The sequence below is a fragment of the Miniopterus schreibersii genome (genome assembly GCF_964146895.1).
Source record: "Miniopterus schreibersii genome assembly, chromosome: 12".
NCBI lineage: Eukaryota > Metazoa > Chordata > Mammalia > Chiroptera > Miniopteridae > Miniopterus > Miniopterus schreibersii.
Window position 1 is genome coordinate 68,552,150 of NC_138112.1, and position 21,609 is coordinate 68,573,758.

At 56.9% G+C, this 21,609-nt stretch overlaps 3 protein-coding genes and 1 long non-coding RNA gene across 5 annotated transcripts; 3 read left to right on the top strand and 1 right to left on the bottom strand.

The window, feature by feature from the left end:
• Positions 1 to 11: 11 nt before the first annotated feature.
• On the bottom strand, positions 12 to 7,976 carry BAD (BCL2 associated agonist of cell death). The gene is made up of 4 exons (XM_081153575.1): positions 7,896 to 7,976; positions 7,423 to 7,617; positions 1,122 to 1,312; positions 12 to 485 (listed from the first exon to the last, which is right to left on the bottom strand). Exons 2-4 carry the CDS (start codon positions 7,607 to 7,609, stop codon positions 360 to 362), a joined length of 504 nt encoding a protein of 167 aa, XP_081009701.1. The 5' UTR covers positions 7,610 to 7,617; positions 7,896 to 7,976; the 3' UTR covers positions 12 to 359.
• Positions 1,002 to 2,284, top strand: LOC308564833. Its single transcript, XR_013999991.1, has 3 exons — positions 1,002 to 1,330; positions 1,682 to 1,890; positions 1,996 to 2,284. It is a non-coding gene; the product is annotated as an uncharacterized lncRNA (long non-coding RNA).
• A 1,079-nt stretch (positions 7,977 to 9,055) lies between the features above and the next one.
• GPR137 (G protein-coupled receptor 137) lies at positions 9,056 to 12,732 on the top strand. Its single transcript, XM_081153500.1, has 7 exons — positions 9,056 to 10,143; positions 10,227 to 10,276; positions 10,979 to 11,204; positions 11,319 to 11,468; positions 11,579 to 11,707; positions 11,822 to 11,940; positions 12,253 to 12,732. The coding sequence occupies exons 1-7, from the start codon at positions 9,787 to 9,789 to the stop codon at positions 12,410 to 12,412; spliced, it is 1,191 nt and encodes a 396-aa protein (XP_081009626.1). The 5' UTR covers positions 9,056 to 9,786; the 3' UTR covers positions 12,413 to 12,732.
• Positions 12,733 to 15,804: 3,072 nt separating this feature from the next.
• Positions 15,805 to 21,374, top strand: KCNK4 (potassium two pore domain channel subfamily K member 4; the record flags this gene model as incomplete). Of its 2 annotated transcripts, none has more annotated exons than XM_081153502.1 (6): positions 15,805 to 16,008; positions 18,884 to 19,007; positions 19,127 to 19,287; positions 19,465 to 19,651; positions 20,116 to 20,255; positions 20,913 to 21,374. In XM_081153502.1, the coding sequence occupies 6 exons, from the start codon at positions 15,820 to 15,822 to the stop codon at positions 21,297 to 21,299; spliced, it is 1,188 nt and encodes a 395-aa protein (XP_081009628.1). In that variant the 3' UTR covers positions 21,300 to 21,374. The 2 variants fall into 2 exon arrangements, with proteins under 2 accessions (XP_081009628.1, XP_081009627.1); XM_081153501.1 differs by having other exon boundaries at positions 15,820 to 16,008; positions 19,465 to 19,668; positions 20,133 to 20,255.
• Positions 21,375 to 21,609: the final 235 nt, after the last annotated feature.

A 21,609-nucleotide genomic window follows, 5' to 3' on the forward strand; every position in this document is an offset into this window, starting at 1 on the left:
GGAGACTCGGCGGCACAGATGTGGGCTTTATTAGCACATTTCATGGCGAGCGTCAGCCCGCAGGGTCACCGCGGAGGAGAGTCCTGGTGAGGTTTGTTATGCCGACTAGCGACTTGGCGCAGGCGCCTGGGGCAACCCACTTACTGCGGCCCGGGGCGGAAAAACCTCAAAACTTCCGACGAGACGGAACCCTCGGGGGTCCCCCACACACCGGAAGGAAATCCGCCTCTGGGTCAGAACTCCTCCTCCGAAATGGAGACTGGTTCTCGGCGTAGGCCTGCGGAAGCGACTTCCGCCCACACCCAAGATGGCCGCTGCTGGCGGCGCGCGCTGGGGAGCTTCTGGTGCGGGAAGGAAGGTCACTGGGAGGAGGTGGGGCCTCCTCTCCCCAGGTTTCGATCCCACCAGGACTGGAAGAAGCGCGTCCAGCTGGAGTTTTGCCGCATCTGCGTTGCTGTGCCCGCGCTCTTTGGGCGAGGAAGTCCCTTCGGGGTGGGAAAAGGAAAGGGTTATGAGTTAGCAGTCCGAGTCGGGGCCCTCCATTTCCGGAATCCCATCTCTAAGTGAGAACCCGGGGAAGAGAAAGACCACAGCTTCCAGCATGCCCTGTGCCGAGGGGTCGCCTGACTACTTTCCTAAGCTCGAAATCGCTCGTTTGGGCCCTTAGGAATGGGACGGGTTAGATCCCCAAGCTCCGTGCTAGGGGCGGGGAAAGCGGACGCATAGGGCGCTGTGTGATAGTGAGGAAGCCAGGGATCTTCCACCTGGAAGGTGGGGCCGCTATTCAAGAATTTAAAAAGTGGTCCGAAGTTGAAGGCAAAGAACCAGGACACCCCGAAGGGGCCGACTGGGAACACAGATGCCCACGTGCTTCGCGTTCCCCGGGTTTGGGGACCCCAGATCTTGGCCTTCTGGAGCGGTCTGGACTACTGATTCCGGCATGCTTTGGAACTCAGGCAAAAACAGCTGGGGAGGGGGGCTGTCCTAGCACTACAGATCCCGGCATGCCCTGGGACACAGAAAGTGGCCAGGCTTGACACTGCAGGTCCCGGCATGCCCTGGGAGTACGGGTCCCGGCTTGCTCCGGCAGTAGGCCCCCCCATCGTCGGCGCGGCGCTCACCTTAAAGGAACCCTGGAATTCATCGCTCATCCTCCGGAGCTCACGGCCATAGCGCTGTGCAGCCCAGAGGTTGGGGGGCGCTGAACGCGAGCGGCCGCGGAAGGGGCTGAGCTCCTCCTCGTTCCCGTCATCCTCCTCGCTCCCCGTGGGGTACGAGCTGTGGCGACTCCGGGACTCCGCAGACCCAGCGCCTGCAGAGAGGGCAGACGGTGAGGGGATGACGTGAATCTCACTCCTCTGCCCCCCCAGCATTAGCTCCACCGGCCCGCTGATGTACTAGTGTGCACATCAGGTTATACCTTTCAGAGCTCCAGTTCCCTCATGTATTTCGAGGGAAGCTCCTGGGGCTTCTGTGAAGATTTGAATTAACTTCTCATTAATCCCACAAATCTTAATTGAGCCCCAATAATGGGCTAGGGCTTTAGTGTATAAAAGCGACTTCCTTTGTGCCTGGCACAAAATAAGGGCATAATAAATAGTTACAGTTATTAGTGCAAGGCCATGGGGGCCTCGCAGCAAGCCCATGGGTTGTTAGCTCCTTAATCATCTCCATCCTCCAGCAGTGGAGACCAGGCCCTGGATGAGGAGGTGTTCTGCCCCAGCCAAGCAGGGCTGAACTCCAGCTCTGCAGGCGACCTGCAGGTGCTCATTTGTTTCACTGCTGTGACTGAGAGGAGACCCTGAGAACCAGAAGCATCAGCAGCATGTTCGTATCTCCCACAGCACCTGCTTTGGAGAAAACGTCCTGACCGGCCTGTTGACTTTTTAGGTAATATTTATGGAGCACTTACTATGTGCTAGGCCCTGGGCATTACCTTCATTATCCTTCAAACCATTCTGGGAAGTGAGTACTAACATTGCTTGTATTCTACAGATGAGAAGACAGAGGCTTACAGAGGTTAATACTCGCCCAGGGTCACACAGCTGTGAAGCTCTGAGGCTGGAAATGCCTAGAGGTTTGTTGGAATCCAAAGTCCAATGATTATCCCTTGAGCTTCACCTCTGTCCTTGTCCAACCACCCTTCAGCTCTCTGAACCTATGTCTTCACCTTCATGTGGGGATAAGCCAGTGACTGTGTAAAGGTCACATAATATAGCCTGAAAGTGCTTTGTGAGCTGAAAGTGCATGATGGGTGATTATTCAATGGATCATTATTCTACTGAGTTCAGAGTTTGTCTGACTTGTGTACTGTGTGCCATCCCCTGACTCCTGCCAACCTCACCCCCATATCCAGACCAACAAAGACCTAGAACCACTCCCAGGAGCAAAAACCCAGACCTAAGTAATAAAGTGGAAGACGGGCCTGGAACAGATGCCAAGAATGTGCTCAGCGTCCATGGGTAGGGCTTGTCTGTCAGGGAAGCCATTTTGAAGGAGGCAAGATGTAGGCCAGGTTTTGAAGCCAGTGGACAACAGTGTCTTGTTCTCCTTCCAGCAGACCTTTGGCCAGAGCCCTGTGGGCCCAGAGCCCTCCACAAACTGCAGGGCCTCCAAGGGTCCCAGCTCCAAACACATGACTGAGAAAGCCAAGAAGGTGACAGAGGGCTGGATCCAGAAAGGCTTAGGCCAAGAGGGTCTGGTCAGAGTGTCTGGCTGTTTTGAGCTTCACCAAAGCCCAGGCCCGAGGTCAGACAGGGACACCAGAAAGCCTTTGAGGATGGAGGTGGCAATGGGGAATAGGCAGCTAAATCGAGTGGGGGTTAGGGGATGGGGACCAGAGGAGAAAGGAATAGAAAGACCCCTGATAGGATCAGGACCATCTGTAGCTCACTTTCCAGCTCTGTGGGATGTGGGCAGTGAGGCAGGAGCAGTAGCTAGGTGGGTCCCACCTAAACACATTTCTGCTTTCACATCCTGAAGCCTCCCACCTCCCCAGTGAGGTGGGTGCCAAGTTCTCCCTGTTTCACAGATGAGAAAGTGAAGGCACCCAGAGGCACTCTGAAGTCACACAGTTGGCCACTTAAATGCTCAGAAAGTGTCTGCTGTCATTCTCTTTTACTAGCTCTAAGAACCCAAACAGCTACCACACTTGACAGATGCAAGGCCTGAGAGAAGGAAGGTGAGTGATTTGCAGACGGGCACTTAGTCTGGGCACTGCCTCCTCCTCCAGGAATCACAAGCAGAACACTTGGTGTGTCACTTGGAAGTGCTTCCTGGGCTTTATTCATCACCCTATCAGGGAAGTTACTCACTGTCCCCATTAGACAGCAGAAAAAAATAAAGGCACATTGAAAACTAAGGCTCAGAGAGGGTGAGTAACTTGCCCAAGGTCACTCAGCCAGTAGGTAGCAGAGCAGAAATCCAAACCTAATGAGTCTGGCTTCAGGGCCTGCATCCTTACTTCTCACGTCTCAGGCTCCCCCTTGGAGGCCCAAGTTGGGGAATGCGCCCTGGGCTTTTTGCTTTCCAGCTCTGTGGGATGTGGGCAGTGAGGCAGGAGCAGTAGCTAGGTGGGTCCCACCTAAACACATTTCTGCTTTCGCATCCTGAAGCCTCCCACCTCCCCAGTGAGGTGGGTGTCAGCTCTACTTGGAGCCTAGCCTGTGGGGTGGATTTTCACCAAAGCAATGGATCTAGCAGTGTCAAACCAGCCATTGTCAAAATGACATTTGTGTCAACCGGAATTTTAAAAGTGCCCTTCTGTTTACTGGAAAAAACCTGGAAGATTTTTGTGAGCCTGTGGGGAGGGAACATGCCATCTGAACCACCCCACCCTCAATCAATCAGCTCTCATCCCTACACGCCCCAGGGCAGGGCAGAACAGAGGTGGCCCCTCCCCATCCCGGAAGGTGAGGGAGAGGAAGGGGCGTGGCCTCTGGGTGGGTGCCAAGGCCTGCCACTTATACCAGCCTCTCAGAGTAAGCCTGGGACTGGAGTAGGGTAGTAGGAGGGGTCTGTGGCTGGAGATACCCAGCATTCCAGCAAAGCTTTAAGTTCTTTACCCCCGTTGGGCTTCTGGGTAAGTGGATGGGACTGAACACATCCCTGGTCAGGCTTCTGTGCACATCCTTGCAGACTTGAATTAAAATGTGGCGTGCAGACAGTGTGAGGCAGTGAAGCTTTGCCGTCAGGCAGGGCAGTTTGGATCTTGCTCTTGCACAAGCAGATGTTCTACTGCCTGCCCCCAGCAGACAGAGCAGCAGGCAGAGTAGCCCGCAGCTCACATAGCTTCTAGAACCTGCATACCTTGGCCCAGACTCCCTGTGTACCCTAAAGCCATTTGGGGACCAAAGCCCCTTACCGGCCTACAAAGAACATATACCCTCATCTTGCTCAGAAAGCAGGGGCCGGCAAATGTTTTCTGTAAGGGTCAGAGAGTAAATATTCAGGGCACTGCAGACCACCCAGTCTCTGTCACAACTACTCAGCTTTGTGGTCATAGCTTGAAAGAGCAATAAACACTATGTAAATGACTGTGCATTACTGTTTCCACTAATATTTTATTTAGGGACACAGAAACTGGAATTTCATATCATTTTCACATTATTAAATGTTATTGTTGTCAACTACTTAAAAATATAAAAACCATTCTTAGCTCATGGTCTATACAAAAAGAGGGTTTTAACTTGTGGCTATGGTCTGCCAACCCCTGCTCAAAACCCAACTATATCTGTCCTCTGCCTGAAACCGTCAATGGCTCCCTATTGCTTATAAGATAAAGTCCAAACTCCTTAGCATGGCTTTTAAGCCCTTATCTTCTGGCTCTAACCTATACTTCACTTGTCCGTCATCAGAGGGGTACTGGTTTTTGATGTCTTCCTCTCTGCTGAATGAATGGCAACCCCCAGGTCTGCTCAGAGCATGGGCCAACTCATAGTAATAATAATAACGATCGCAGTAATAGTAAGAACAGTATATACTCCTCTGTGCCAGGCACTGTTTCAAAGCACTTTCTCTGTATTAACTTATCAGATCCTCACTACAACCCTATGAGGTGGGACTGGTTCTATTCCCATTTAACAGATGAGGAAACTGAGGCAGAGTGAGTTAACCTGTTCAAGCTCAACCTGCTAATAAAGGATAAAGCTGTGTTTCAACCCTGCAGTCTGGCCCTGGTGCCTAGTGCTGAGCTTTTTCTCCCACTGGGTGTCCTTCCTTCCCTCTCTACCATCTACACACCCACAGCTCACCACGCATTAGCCCCTCCCAGGCACTAAGCAGTCCGCACACAAGGTCTGTGCAGTCCCTGCCCTGGGGACACTTACAGTCCAGCAGGGGCCAGGAGGCAGGGAATATGAAGAGTGAAGGGACCCTGCCCATCTAGAGGAGAGCAGTGGCTCTGGCAGGTCACTTGGTACTTGGTGATCTTTTACGGAAAAATCACTTGCTTTTTAGACATTAAAAAAAAAAGTCAAAATTTTAGAAATCCTGTGTAGTCCTCTCTAGTGGTTTCTATTTTCTTCTTGCAGCCCTTCTCATGGCGGGGTCTGGCATCCTCTTAGCTCCTAATTGCTGCTTCAGACCAGTCTCATGCCCTCCTCCCTAAATCTACTTTCTCAGGATGTGCCAACCCTCCCCTGCATGACTCAGGCATCCCCCAGTCCCAGGTCACACCCCTACTTTGTTCAGGAGGTTACTCCAGCTCCCTGCCACTCTCTCCTTTGCCACTCCTGTCTTCATTCATAGAACAGTAGTGGTCCTTGCCACCTCCTAGCCTTTCCTTTCCTTGACCTCCTCCACTCCTCCCCTCACTCTTATTCCCATGGGCAGAACCTAGACCTGGTCACCATCAGTAACTCCTCCCAAGCCGCCCACAGGCTCACCACCACCACCTACACAAGCCCTGGTGATCCTCTTGATACCCAAATCAGATCACTTGGCTCTACTCAAAGCCCTCCCATGTTCCCGCTCAAAGGAAAAGCCAAAGCCCTTGCATTGCCTTTGAGGTCCTGCCCAGCTGCCTCTCCCCCTCCTTTAGCTCCTGCCTCTTTGACTTCTATCCCCTCAGGTCATACTGGCCTCAGGGCCTTTGCATTTGCCCATCCCTTCAGAATCTATCTACAGATAGCTGCCTGGCTCATGCCTCATCCCTTCTAGTCTTTGCTGAAATGGCGCTTCTCACCAAGACAGACCCTGGCCCCCAGTACTCCTGATCCAGAGAAAGGAAAGACTTTTTCACACTGCTGCCCAGCGGGTGTCATCTTCTAGTTTAATATATCATTTACTTGTTTGTTTATGGCTTGTCTCCCCTCCTGACTAGAATATAGGTGCCACAAGGGCAGGGACTTTTATCTCTTCTGTTCACTGATGTGTCCCTGGCAGCTGGGACAGCATGGGGCACAGATTAAACACCTGATATAGAAGAGGAACAGCCACGTGGGAGTGGAAAGCTGTTGTGAGCAGAAATACAGCAAGTGCAAAGATCTGGAAGTTAAAGAAAGTGTAGCGTTCAGTTTGACAGTGTGTGTGAATGGGCAGAGGAGGCCGCCTTAATAAGCCTTGATCCTGAAAATGGGGAGAGGGTCATTTGGGCTTCAACAAGCAAGGGACATGTTTTTGTGTTTTTTAAAAAAACTTTATATTCATTTTTTAGAGAGAAGAAGGGAAGGAGAGAATGAAAAACATCAGTGTGAGAGAGAAACATTGGTTGCCTCCCACACTTGGGAGGGAGGTGTATGTGCACCTTTTGGTGCACTGGACAGTGCTCCAACCATCTGAGCCACACTGGCCAGGGCTAGGGGAACATGGTTTTTGTTTTCAGAAGATCTCTGTGTTTTTTTTGAGGTGCCAAGGCCTGTGCCAGGCGCTGGGAGGTGGAGACTGAGACATGGCCACTGCCCTCCAGTGCCCATCCTTCCATCCAGCCTATGCTTCCCCACCCCACACAGGCCAGCTGCCTTGGAGTGCTGTATGCCTCTTAGAGTCACTTGCCCCTGGCAACTGGTGAGGATAGTCCTGGTGTGGGTGAGCCACAGGGTGGGAAAGAACAGACCTGGGGGCTGGAAGCCTGGCGCAGGCGCCCTGGAGGCTTAAGCCCTGCTTTACCCAAAGGAACCAGCAAACAAGTATGACCCTAGGCAAGTCACTTCCCTTTCCTGGTTCACTGACTTACTCTGTGATTTGTTGTGGTACTGCACTAACAAGCTACATTCTCTGAGCATTTCCTAAGCACCAGCACTATAATTAAGTGCTTCCTATATATCTGCTAATCATTCTAACAGCTCTACAATGGTGGTGATTAATTGCTCCGTTTAACAGAAGAGGAAAGCTGAGGCACAGAGAGGTTGCGGGCTTACTCAAAGCCACCCGGTGAGGCTGAGGTGCAGGGAGCTAGACAGGCAGGTGAGGGAGAGGCCCTACCTCCATGGTGGCTGCTGCTGGCCGGCTGGCCTTGCTGGTGACCAGCTTCCCCCAGGAGGCCTGGGACCGTACTCCAGTGCTTGCTGGGGCCTGGGTGCTGGTCCCCTGTGGGGCTGGGGCCCAGGCCCCTATCTGCAGGGCTGGAGTCTTCCTGCTCACTCTGCTCAAACTCTGAGATCTGGAACATGCTCTGGGCTGTAGGGGCAAGATGGTAGGTAGAGCACAGCTGGGGAAAACGGTGGCTGACGGAGGTGGGGGAGCAGGTGCCCCTGGTTCCCTTTCCCATCTTAGAACCCCAGGTCCGCCCTGCTTCCCAGGCCCCCGTCTGTCTGTCCTCTGAGTCTGGCTGGGCAAGGAGCTCAGCCTGTCCACCCAGGACCTAAAACTCCTTCCGGGGCCCTGATGCTGTGGAGCCCCGACCCCTACCCAGGCCCCGGCTGGACGCGCCCCTGAAGACCGCACGCAAGACTCACCCCAAGCCCGATCTCGAGGCCCCTGACTCGGGCCTGCGCCTCCCTCTAGCACCAAGGGAGCCCGGCTCTAGTTCCCTGGGCAACGGGAACTGTCACCGACCCTACCCAATCAGCTATCGAAATGTCACCAGGGCTGTCCAGGAGGTGGAGCCACTGCCGGCGCGACCTGCTCCCCGCCCACCGCCTTCCTCCCCTTCCTGGTCTCCCGACGCTCTCCTCCCGACTTCCTCGTACCTGGGGGGGGGGGGGGGGGGGGGGGTAGTGTGGGTGGGAGCAGATGAGGGATTCTTTGGGGTCCCCAAAGAATTTGGAACCTGGGGGCTAGCTTCTGTTGACAAGTCCTTCAGCCCCTCTGGGCCTTAGTTAACGCCCCTGTAAAATGGGGATAATGACACCTGCCTCAGGGACCAGTGAATTTTGTAAACCGAGGGGTGATTGCTGTGGGCGAAAGCACTTAGCAAAGCCATAACTGGAGTTCAGCCGTAAGATGCACTGTTGCTGTTGGCTCCGTGGACCGGGCCACTGGGTCCCTCTTCCCACACTGTGGAAGCCGCACCGCACGCATCATGGGCACCACTCCCCGTGCCACCTAGGGAGCATTCGAGATAAGCGAGGGGCCTCCTCCCTGGCAGGATGACTGTCCCGGCGCAGGAGAAGGGATAAGGGCTCCTGTGAGGGTGGCCATTGGGCTCGCGGGGACTTTGCGCCTGCCAGGCGGTGGGCCAGGTGAGCGGGAACCGCGGCCGTCTAGGGCGGAGCGCAGGCAGGCCTGGGGGCTGCGGAGCCGGGGGCGGGGCCCGGAGGCCATCTTGGCTGTGGGCGGAAGTTTTCTTCAGAGACTGGGCGAGGGAAAGTGGCTGCCGCCCTCGGCTTGGCGGCGCATTCTCGGTTTGGGGATGGGGTTAAGAGAAGCGTGGGGACTGGCGGCCCCGTAAACAAGCAAGGACCGGTGGCCCCGGGCATTGTCCACCAGGGAGCCGGCCGAACGCGGTGTCGCCCCAGCACCTCGGCCGCCCGCCGCCTCTCGTAACCCCTGGCACCCGCCAGCGGCGTAGCTCTCACCCATTCTCGAACGACTACGAGCTGGGCGCGGCGCGAGGTTGCGGAGCCGGGGTTAGACCCCGCGCAGTTTGCGTAGCGAGCGGCGCCCGCGCAGGCGCAGGCGCAGGCGCAGGAGGGGGCGGAGCCGCAGGAGCCGAGGAGCCGGAGCCCCGGGTCCCAGCGACCGGAGCCGGCTCCTCCAGAGGCGGACTGAGAACCTGGCGTCGACCTCCTCCCCGCCTTGGGCGGTTGGAGGGTGGACGTAGTGGGGAGTGGGTTGGGGGCAGCGTCCGGAATCCTGAGGACTGAAGGCAGAGCCCCCACGCCCACCCCACACGGATTATTGAGGGGAGAGAGCCCGCAGTTTGAGGAGGGGGAGAGCCGGGTGTTGAGCGCCCCACGCTGCGGCCGCTGCCCGGAGCCAACAGGCATCGGCCGGCTCTCCCCCTCCTGCCGGGACGACTGGAGCGACCAAGGCCAAGGACCTTTCTCCTTCAGCCTCTGCACCCCCAGGCTGCTGGCTCTGGGACTGGCCCAGGGAGGCGACACTCTCCACCCCACCCCCCAACCCTCAGCCCTGGAGAGAAGAGTCTGTCCTTCCACGCTCCTGAGTGAAGGGCCCAGGCCCTGGCCCCAGGCTGCCAGTGCCCCTCTGCAAGGGCTGCTGCAAGGGCGACTGTTCCTCTGTTTCAGGGAAGGGCCTGGCCAGCCACAACTTCTTTCCTCCTGAACTCCCCATCTCTGTCTCTGCACGCTTCAACTCCCACCCCTCCATATTTATTTATTTTTTTCCCTGGCCCCCTGCCAGCTCCTCCATCTCTGTCTCAGGATTCAGGCCTCGCTCCCTGACATGGAGAGTAACCTGTCTGGCCTGGTGCCTGCTGCTGGTCTGGTGCCTGCGCTGCCACCAGGAGTGACCCTGGGGCTGACTGCGGCCTACACCACTCTGTACGCCCTGCTCTTCTTCTCCGTCTATGCCCAGCTCTGGCTGGTGCTTCTGTATGGGCACAAGCGTCTCAGCTATCAGACCGTGTTCCTGGCTCTCTGTCTGCTGTGGGCCGCCTTGCGTACCACCCTCTTCTCCTTCTACTTCCGAGATACCCCCCGAGCCAACCGCCTGGGGCCCCTGCCCTTTTGGCTTCTCTACTGCTGCCCTGTCTGCCTGCAGTTCTTCACACTGACGCTTATGAACCTCTACTTTGCCCAGGTAACCGAGGTAACTGGGTGGGATGCTCTGTGGGGTGGCAAGCCTCAAGGGCCCAAAGGAACAATGGGCGTCTCTGCTCCCAGGTGGTGTTCAAGGCCAAGGCGAAGCGTCGGCCAGAGATGAGCCGAGGCTTGTAAGTACACAGGACACTGGTGGGCCCAGCCCCCAGGCCAGGAGTAGCCTGGTGTCTACCCCCCCATGGCAGGGCTAAGGTGAGGACAACTCAGGGAATGTTTGTGAAAGAACTTGGGAAAGTGAAGCACCTGGCACAGATGGCTTAGCAGAGGTGTTGCATGTGTGAAGGGCAACAATAATAGAAGCAGCCAGGGGAGAGGGTACCAGTGTGGTCCATGACAGGAAGAGCTGGAGCCTCCAGCCCTTGGAAGCTCCAAAACCAAACCACTCCTGGGTGACCTTGGGTGGTGATACTCCTGTCATTTGTACAACATCTTACAGTTTATTAAGAGCTTTCACAAACATCTTTTATTTTTATAACTTATATGTGAGGCTGTTATTATCTCCATTTGAGAGATGAAGAAACTGAGGCCCAGAAAGGTAAAGCAACATATTCAAGGTCATAGATGTGGCTAGAGGCAGAGCCAGGACTTAAGCCCAGATTTCTGACACCCAATCCATTGCTCCTTCCACTATACCACAGCTGTCAGTCACCTTCTGACCACCTTGGGCCTCAGTTTCCCCATCTGTAAAACTGGAGGAGCAAGGTTCAGACTGGATGACCCAAGGTTCTGATTGACACTGTGATCTCCTGGGGGAGGTTGGGTGGTGGGTGAGCACCAAGGGTGTAGTCTGGGGCTGACTATGCTGTGGGCTGCAGGCTAGCTGTCCGAGGGGCCTTCGTGGGGGCCTCGCTGCTCTTTCTGCTGGTGAATGTGCTGTGTGCTGTGCTGTCACACCGGCGCCCGGCACAGCCCTGGGCCCTCCTGCTGGTGCGTGTCCTGGTGAGCGACTCCCTGTTTGTTATCTGCGCACTCTCTCTTGCTGCCTGCCTCTGCCTTGTTGCCCGGAGGGCTCCCTCCACCAGCATCTACCTGGAGGCCAAGGTAGGGTCACAACCCTCATGCCTGGTGTCCTTTGGGGTCCTTGGGCATTGTTCTTCAGGATAGAGAGGAAGCTAGAGTCTCCCCTCTCTGAGGGTCCCTTGTTATCTGTGCCAGGGAACTAGTGTGTGCCAGGCAGCTGTGATGGGTGGTGCCATGGTCCTGCTCTATGCCAGTCGGGCCTGCTACAACCTGGCCGCTCTGGCCTTGGCTCCCCGGAGTCGACTGGATGCCTTTGATTATGATTGGTACAACGTCTCTGACCAGGTGGGCATTCAGCATGTCTGCTGCCTCCTTAGTCGCCATGGTTCCTGGGCCCTGTCCAGGTGCCCCACTGGCACAATTGCAGCTTGGCATAAGCACCTGCTTTCCCACAGGCGGACCTGGTGAATGACCTGGGGAACAAAGGCTACCTGGTGTTTGGCCTTATCCTCTTTGTGTGGGAGCTGCTGCCCACTACCCTGCTGGTGGGCTTCTTCCGGGTGCACCGGCCTCCACAGGACCTGGTGAGGGCCAATATAAGAAGGGTGGCCCCGGGACACCGTGCGCTGGGGCCTGGGGTGGTTGTAGGAGGCCAGTAGGGGGCAGGAGAGAGCATCAATGGCAGCTTCCTCCTCCAGAGCACCAGCCGCATCCTCAATGGGCAGGTCTTTGGCTCCCGTTCCTACTTCTTTGACCGGGCGGGGCACTGCGAGGATGAGAGCTGCTCTTGGGAGCATGGCCGGGGAGAGAGCACCAGGTAGGAGCCTCAGCCCCACCTCAGGACCCCTAAGCTCCTGGCTTGCTCCATGGAGCCATGGGGACGTAGAGCCAGGTCTTGTCATCCAGCCCTAGCCCCTACCATGGCCTTTGTTTCCATCTGTACTAGGTGGGGGCCCCTCTGGTTTCCCCCTCTTGCCCTGAGGATGGTTTTCTACAGTTTGCAGTACTCAAGCCCTGGGTCCTGGAATGTCTGGGTTACAGGCTCTGTTCTAAGCCTCTCTCCCCCCCAACTCTTGTGAATATGGCCCTGGTCACTGCCTTGGAACTGACCCTGTTTCTCTGTCTGCAGCATGTCAGGCAGCCTAGGCTCCAGCAGCTGGTATGGCGCCATTGGGCGAGAGCCAGGCTGGTACGGGGGCAGCCAGACGCGGACCACTCCTCTGCTCTTCTCCCAGGTGTTGGGCCCAGGCAGCCACCACCACAGTCTCTACTCCACTCCACAGACGTGATCCCTCTCCAACTCTCCCCAGAACACTCAGACCCCAATCCCTCCCACCCCAGGCCCCTGTGCCAGGTTCATCTGCTGCTTCTTGCCCAGGATCCCAGGGGCTATGGCCACCTCCTCCCCTGGCCGGCTCCTTGCTACTTCTATTGTAGTGAGTTTGTGCCGTCCCCTAGGATGGGGGGCATGGCCCTGCCTGCCAGATGCGCACAGCACCCTGGCATGACCTGCCGCCTCCGCTTCTATGCTGGAGCCAGCTACCTCTCCTGTGTCTGCCACTCAATAAACAGTGTCTGTGCCCTGTGGCCGTCCACTGTCTGTAAGTTATATGTGCTCCTTGAACTGTCTGGCTGGCTGAGGTTGATCAAACACTGGCCCTTGAAGGGGGCTGCTGGATTGGCAGGGGCCACTTACCTCCCCCAGGCTGGAGGGCAGGGAGAGGGAGGAGCCTGCAGTGTGAGGGGAAGGGAGACCAGAAGAGCTCTGCCCTTACTCCAGTCCCCTCTCTACTTGAATAATTTCCACCCTACCTGCTTCAAATGTCACTTATTTTTAGAAGCCTCCCCTCTCTATGTCAGGGAACAGTGTCCCCCCCCCCCCGGGTCCTGTGGCACTGTACTTATGTGGCTATTATGCCTCTCATCCCCTAGCAGATTGGGATTTCTGGAGACCCTACTTTCCTTTCATCACATCCAACCAGGCCTTCAGTTCCTGGGGTTAGTCCAGGGCCTGTGGAGGAAGAGTTGCCCCTTAACTGAGCAGCCCCCATTTTCCTACCAGATGTGGATTTGACTGGTAGGATGAGCTGCCCCCACACAGTCTGCCTGGTGGTCCTGGGGCCCTCTTCTCTGGCCACCCCTAATAGCATAGTCACTGCCCTCTGCTGCCATAGCCCTGGCAAATTTGTCCTATGGGTGGGAGTTGTCTATCCGAGGGTCTGTCTCCTGCACACAGACCTGACTGTTCAGCTCCTCGGAGTCCCTGGGGCCTAGCACTAAGCCTGTCTTGAAACCCTTCACTTGGGACTGTCCTGGACACCAGGCCTTAGGCTGCTGGAGAGTGCACAATCACTTTGTTGAACAGAAAGTTGCTGACATTTGTAGGGCACTTTATTGTGTGTGCCAGATTTACAAATACCTCTTTAATGCTCCTAATAGCACCCTAAGGTAAGAATTAACATCCCTGTTCTCTAAATGGGTACCTGCAGGCTCCAGAGTTTGGTAAGGCGTCTAGGCCCCCTACTGGTAGAGGGTGGTCAGCCTTGGAGCCCAGGCTTCAACCACCCCACCCTGAGCGCTGAGGACCCCAGGCAAGAGCAGGGTCTTTGGAGAGATAGGAGTTGTAAAATGGGTAAGAGCCTAGAGGAGCTGATTTCCAGGACCTGCAGGGGCCCTGGCAGTTCAAGCAGTGGGGGAGGGGTGCTGGCACCAGTTCCATGCTGGGGTAGACATGGGGAGAGACCAAGGGATGGGCATACAGTAGCAGGGACAGGAGATGCCCTAGCATGGGTTTCCAGAACTGGGCCCCACCGCACCAGGGCCAACGGCAGCTGGCCTGAGTGTCTCCCCCGCCCTTTGTCTGGCAGGATCCCCTCCCTCATAAGTGTTGAGCCCAAAGGCCAGGCTGTCCCAGGGGTGGGGAGTTGAGGGCCCTTCCTACCCTATGGTGAGCCTGGGAGATTAGTGTGGCGCCTGTCCAGAGAGGTAAGTGGGATGCTGTCCAGACCCGGGCTACGCTGCTGGCCACACTGGCTAGCTGGTGGGGCAGTTCCAGGGCTCTGGTCTGACACTCCAGGCCAGACCCAGTGGCAACCCTTACCGCTCTCCTTTGGCTCTCATCTCCAAGGACCAGCCGGAATTAGGGCACAGGGCGCCCACAGGTTAGGGGCTGGGGGTGCGGCGCTGGTGGCCAGGGTGCGGCTGGGAGGGAGGCGCGGCACTGGAGGGGTTAAACGCGGTAGGAGGGGGGCTTCAGACAGCGGGAGGGGGGGTCCCAGCCCCAGCGGCCGCCTGCTCCGCCTGTCTCTGCCGCCACCGCCTCTACGGCCCAGTGGGCACCGGCGAGGCCGCGCCGGAGCCGGGGTCTCAGCAGCAGAGGGGCCAACAGTGAGTGCGGGGTGGAGGGGCACGGGAGGGAGTGCGGGCCGTACTCCCGGGCAGGGCACCGAGGGACTACCGACCGTCTGGGTGGGGTTCCACCTCCCTTCCACGCGTGGACGCCTCCGGGAATCGTGAAGCCGGCCACGCGTCCAGCCGCCCGTCATGCTCCGAGGCGTCGGCGTGAAGACGCGGGAGGCGGTGGGAGCAGCAGGGGGGCGTGCGGTGTGCCGGCGGCGGGCACTGCGCCGTTGCCCCGTGGTCTGAGTGTGCATCCGCGGGTATGGGCACACGTATGAGTGGCCCTCTGGGTGCTGCAGCCCCTGGGGTCCAGGTGTGCCCGTGAGCCTGGGGAGCGTGCAGGCGGAGCGTGTGCGTGCAGCCTGAGCAGCCGGGTGGCTGGAGCTGCAGGGCGGAGCGTGGGCGCGTGGGGCTTTGTGCTGCTTGTGCGCGCGTGGGCGCCGCCTCCCACTGTCCTGGGGGCCGACAGCTGCCCTGGGGGATGCTGCATGGTCCCGTGTGATGCCCCGGCCCTGGCCCTGCTCCTTCCCGGCACCCGGCATCCTCCCTTCCCTCTCCCCCTCCCCCGCATCTGCGCAGGGATGGGACCCATCCCTGGGTTCCTAGAAAGCCCGGCGGGCTCTGGGGGACCCTGGAGGCTCCCCACCCAGTCCATCGGGGCTAGAAGCATTGCCGGCAGAGGCGGGAGGAGAGGGAGAAGTCACGAAGATGCTGCGGCAGCGGCGGATGCACCGGGACCAGCTGTCCCCGTCCCCGCCCTGTGCGTCCGGCCTTTCCTCCCGCTGTTCCTTTTTTCCTTCTAGCGCCTCCTCGCCGCTCAGCCCCCTCCTGGGAGGCGGGTTCCCCACTCGCGGGCTGCCCCCGGCTTTTCCCTGTTCTCCCTGCCTCTTCTTCAGCAGGCTCAGTCTCTCTCTCTTCCACTCTCCCTCCTTTCCCTTCCCGGTGCCCTCTTCTCTTCTCACACCCCGGAGTCCCCGGACAGGGGCTGAGGGCCGGGCAGTGGAGGTAAGGGGGAGGACCGAAGTGGGGGGAGGACCGAAGTGGGGGAATGACTGGGTGTGTTCTGGTACCAAGTGTCCAGCCAGAGGGATGTGAGGAGAGGTCACCTGTGGGCAGTAGGGCTGGAGGCTCCAAGGACCCCTGGGTGTGTAGGGCTTGGAAGAGGGTATAGGGGTGTCAGGCCAGGTTATTGATCCAAGCGTTCCTGGTTCTCCCCGCAGTGACCGCAGCCCTCCAGGAGCCTCCTGCCCAGCCTCCCCAAGCGGGCAGTGGAATTGGTCGGGCCCCTGGGCACGCCATGCGCAGCACCACACTACTGGCACTGCTGGCGCTGGTCCTGCTCTACTTGGTGTCCGGTGCCCTGGTGTTCCAGGCCCTGGAGCAGCCCCATGAGCAGCAGGCCCAGAGGCAGCTGGGGGCGGTCCGAGAGCAGTTCCTGAGGGCCCACCCATGTGTGAGCGACCAGGATCTGGGGCTCTTCATCAAGGTGCGTGGGTGGGCGAGAGCCCCTTCAGCACTCACCCATGACCCCCTAGCACTAGCTGCATGCCAGTGGGGCCCTGTGCTGGGGTGCTGCTTCCAGACTGGCACCCCTGAGAGCTGGGTGCAACTGGGGTTGCGAGGCAGAGTCTGGGATCAAGTCTCTCTGCTTTCAATATGGTGTCCATGGGGCATTTGTTTTCCTTGCTGTACCAGGCATTAGACTGTGCTCCTGGAAGGTCTCCTTCAGTGTGGAGGGTGGCTGAAGGAATGAAGGAAGGAAGAAATGAATAAAGGGCTGTAGCACACAAGATATGTTACATTTTCACAGGTCTGACTCACTGGTTTAGGGTTACCAGATAAAACCCAGGACATCCAGTTAAATGTGAATTTCAGCTAAACAATGAATAGTTTTTAAATATAACTATGTGCCATGCAATATTTTTATTTGTTAAATCTGGCAACCCTGCAGTGGTTCCTATACTTCCTTGGAGTCACATATGCCATAGAGAAGCTGTGAACACCCCTTTACCCCAGGATCTCCTAAGCCTGTCCATGCCATCATGAATGTGAGGTTAAGCACCCCTTTGCCCCAGGACTCATGCTTATGGTGTAGAAGCTAGAAGGAGGGCAAGTCAGGGACTGGGTCGGCTTTGGTCCAGTGACTAAAGAAAGTGCTGGGCTTGTCTTCTGGGATACTGTCCGGCCACACCTCTATGGCTTTCTCTGATTTCTGAGTCACTATCATATTAAAAACCTAAGATTTAACTTTAATAAATGTTTACTACTTTAGTAAAGATTACCCCTCTTTCCCTGTCTGTTCTTTTGGAGGGAGGAGCCACCAGCATGGAGGCCTCTGTGTTCCAGCTGATTCCCAGTGTGGCAGGACCCAGAGCAGAGATGAAGATGGGGTGGGGCCAGGGCACAAGGCAGCCTGACCTTGTCTCTGACACTTCTAGAATACCGAGAGAGGCCCAGAGAGGCCTGGGCAGGAGAGTGTGTCTGACCAGACCACAGGGCAGAGGGAGGGAGGGAATCTGACCTATTTTATCTTCACAATGGAGTTACTTCTTTCCTGAATAGAAAGAAGGAAGGGCAGAAACTGGGAGGGTGGGCAACTGCTGCTCTCTTTCCCTTCCACAATTAGTCATACGGCGATTATGCACCTACTGCGAACGAGGTGCTGTGCTATACACCATAGGGTGAGCAGGGAGGTTGACACTGGGGTGGGACAGATGCAGGCTGTGCTCTAGAGGATGTCACATCTGGGAGAGGGGACAGATCCATGGACAGATCACCATAGCATTGTCCTGGGGAGCGGAAAAGCAGCTTTCCTTATTTCCTTCTTTGTTAACCGCTTGTTGTATGCTGGACCCTGGGCTAGGTGCTCGGGTGCAAGAGGGAGGTGCCAGGGGCCTTTGAGAAGAGCTGGTAATTGAAATGAGGCAGGGAGATGGGTGGGACTTAGAGATGTGTGATTGGGTTGTAAGGGACTACAGGCAGGGGAGCAGCATGGGCAAAGGCGCGGAAGCCGGAATGAAGGAAGAAATGAATAAATGGCTATAGAACTCAGACTTAGCAGATGCCTAGTCATTTGAGACAAAAATTAGAACACACAGGATGACAAAGGATTTTTTCCCCCCTTAAGTAGTGAATTTACAAGAAAGGTGTGGCAAAATAAAAATTAAATCACTTTAAACCATACATTTCACTTCTTGGCTTTATTTAAAAATTAGTATTATAGGAAATGAGATCCTCTCAGAAATCTGGGGCTAAGGTCACCTTAACTTGGGTTTCTAAATGGGAGACTCAGAAGAGAAGACTGGGGAAGGAGAGGTTGGAACCAGATTGACAAGGGGCTTAAACCCTGGGCTGGGGATTTGGGACTCCGTTCTGCAGACAGAGGGAGCTATGGAGGATTTGGGGTCCTAGCCTAGGACAATTAATTTGGGAAGGGTCTTGCTACTGAGGAGGGACCTGCAGTAAGAGAGAGATGTGGTTTATGATCTTCACACTCCCTGCCTGTGTGTCTCGGCTCTCTGCTCCTTGGGGAAGGGCCCAATTGCACCCCCTCCTCATTGTGCTCTGATCTGCATCACTTAGGGCAGGCACTCTCAAAACACAGACCCTGCCCTGAGGGACCCGCAGGCTGACTAGAGGGGCAGACACATGGCCATTTCATTAATTTAAGCGTATTTACTGAGCACCTACTGTGCAGCACAGGACTTCAGCAGAGTGGGCAGGGGTTTGTGTATCCACACAAAAGTTGGATGAAAATTTTGATATATGAACTTGCTTGGAGGGAGGGTCCCTAACTTTCATCACATTTTCCAAGGCAAGGGACTCAAATTCAGTTTCCACAGGGCAATGGGAGTGGTGGGGTCTGTGGAAATCTGGAAATCACTAGGCGTGGTCACTATGTGGATACTAATTTAACAAACACACAGTGCTTACTTTGCTGTGAGTGCTTTAACTCTTCACCTCAAATCGATATGGTAGGTGCTGTTATCACCATCTCCGCATGGTAGATGCAGAAACAGAGGCACAAAGACTTAACCTGCCCAAGTTCACATAGCACCAAGATTTGAAACCAGACAGTCTGGTCCCAGAGTCTGTGCTCTCGACCACCGTAAAATTGGAAATCTGTTGTGTGAAATTAGGGGGCAGATAAATGTTTCTAAAACAATGTGGAGGTCAAACAAAATTGGGTCACCCAATTTACAATGTCTGTTCAAAGGGACTGCCTTCAGGGAGACCTGAGGGAAGGGGAGAGCTGGGGGGGAGGGGTAGGAAGGGAAGCACTCTGGAGACTGGAGGGCCAGGGGGTTGGCCAGGACAGAAGGGAAGGACTAAGGCTCCTCCTTCTGCGCCTTGTCCTGCAGGAGGTGGCTGATGCCCTGGGAGGGGGTGCAAACCCTGACATCAACTCAACCAGTCACAGCAACTACTCAGCCTGGGACCTGGGCAGCGCCTTCTTTTTCTCAGGCACTATCATCACCACCATCGGTGGGGGAGGGGACTGGGCATGTGGAGGGGGGCAAAGAGTGGCTGGCCACTCTCTTGGGGGAAGGTGCAGGGGGAGATAGGGGAAGCCCCTAGACCTCCTGCTCGGTCCCTCTGCTCAGGCTATGGCAATGCAGCCCTACGCACAAATGCTGGACGCCTCTTCTGCATCTTTTATGCACTGGTGGGGATCCCGCTGTTCGGGATCCTGCTGGCAGGGGTCGGGGACCGGCTGGGCTCCTCCCTGCGCCGTGGCATCGGTCACATCGAAGCCATCTTCCTGGTAAGCTGCTCCATGCACTTGTGTTGGGCTCAGGATACCTTTCCTACATCCCCTCCTGGCACATGAGCTCCGCCTGAGATTGCAGGAGCCTCCCCGCGGGCTCCTGAAGGAAGGGGTATGGGGTGTGAGAGTGGAGGTTTTGGCGACCCCTGGGTCCTACCTATTGCCCTCCTGCAGAAGTGGCATGTGCCCAAGGAGCTGGTGCGGATTTTGTCGGCAGTGCTCTTCCTGCTGTTCGGCTGCCTGCTCTTTGTTCTCACCCCCACATTTGTGTTCTGCTATGTGGAGGGCTGGAGCAAGCTCGAAGCCATCTACTTCGTCGTAGTGACCCTCACCACGGTGGGCTTCGGGGACTATGTGGCCGGTGAGGCCACCTTTCTTGTGCTGTATTTTCCTACCCACTTTATTCCTACCCAGGGGCTCTGCACTTTTACTTCTCCCTCCAAATTCCATGTGGCGTTTGTGCACTCAAACAAGATGGCTCCAACCCCTATATCCGCTCATGGAATGCACCCTCCCTCACATTTGTGCACAGATGCAACACCTCATGCATTCTTGCATTCTTGCATGCCTGTGCCTCCATGCATGTTCACATATAAATTAAGGTGCACCTCTTATACATACATTCTTGCACGTGAGCACTCCCATTCCCATGCTCTTATCCTGCACACCTTCGAGTCATGCATGCTTATCTTGCATGCATTCACACACTCTGGCACATAGCCATTGCCCTGGGGAGAGCAGATTCTTCAATGAACTGGGAAGAGGGGCAGGGAAACAGTGGCTTGTTCCACAACAACTTCTTTCTACCCTCCACCGGTGTCCCAGGTGCCAACCCCAACCAGACCTTTGCAGCCTATCAGCCGTTGGTATGGTTCTGGATCCTGTTCGGCCTGGCCTACTTTGCTTCAGTGCTCACCACCATCGGGAACTGGCTGCGAGTAGTGTCCCGCCGCACTCGGGCAGAGGTAGGCCCCCCTGGGCCGGCGCCAGGCCTGTGCCACCGTGACACGGACGCGCTGTACCCTACCAGTTGCTTGGCCAGCCCGCCTCCCTTCCAGAGTGTGGGTCCTCCAGGCAGGGACTGAATGAACCCCAATATGCACCAGCCAGGTACAAGGGGATAAATTCAGATTTGCGGGAGACTCCATCTCTGTTCTTATGGATAGGGTTGCCAGATTTACCAAATAAAATGCAGGAAGCCCAGTTAACTGTGAATTTCAGATAAGTAGCAACTAATATTTTAGTATAAGTATATCCCACATAGTGCTTGGGCTATACTTATACTAAAATTTAATTTGTTTGAAATTCAAATTTAATTGGACGACCTGTATTTTGTCACCCCACTCGTGGATCCCCACCGAGGAGCCCAAAGGTCTCTGGGGACACGGGGAGGGGGGGCTGAAATAAAACGGGTTTTCTAGAAAAGCTCGAGGAGAAGAGGGCCCTTCCGTGTGATGGAAGGGAGATGGCGCGGCTGATGAGCCTGGCCTCCTCGGGCGGGTTGGGCAGGAGGACCAGGGGAAAGAGGAACAATGCCCGATTGGCGAGGGCAGGCTCCGGGGTGGCTGAGGCGCTCGCGGACCCCCGGGTCGGGTCGAGGGCTGCTTTTCCTCCCCGCGCAGATGGGCGGCTTCACGGCACAGGCCGCCAGCTGGACCGGCACAGTGACGGCGCGCGTGACCCAGCGAGGCGGGCCCGCGGCGCCACCGCCGCCGGAGAAGGAGCAGCCCCTGCTGCCCGCAGCGCCGTGCGCCTCGCAGCCCGCCGGCGGGCCCCCGGCGCCCGCGCGCGCCGAGAAGGCCGAGCCCCCCTCCCCGCCCACGGCGTCCGCGCTGGATTACCCCAGCGAGAACCTGGCCTTCATCGACGAGTCCTCCGACACGCAGAGCGAGCGCGGCTGCGCGCCGCCGCGCGCGCCACGGGGTCGCCGCCGCGCCCCCAACCCCGCCCGGAAGCCGGCGCGGCCCCGGGCTCCCGGGCGCCCCCGGGACAAAGCCGTGCCCGTGTAGGGGGCCGCGGCCCCCGCCTCTCAGAGGCCTCCGTTCTTGCTCTCTCCCCTGCATGCTTTGCTTGTTTGACCAAAGAGCCCCTTTTCCACCCGACTGGGGCCTGGGGAGCAGGCCAGGCTGCTTGCCTGCCACCCCGGCCCCTGGCCCTCTCCTCACGCCACCCATCTCCAGACCCCCCGGCCTCCTGCCTCGCTGTCCCGGCGGGGCCCGTCCCTCACACCACCTCACGACTGTGCCTCAAAGCCTGCATCAATAAACGAAAAAGTCTGTACCGCTGCGGGCGTGCGCGCTCCGAGGACACGAGTGGGCG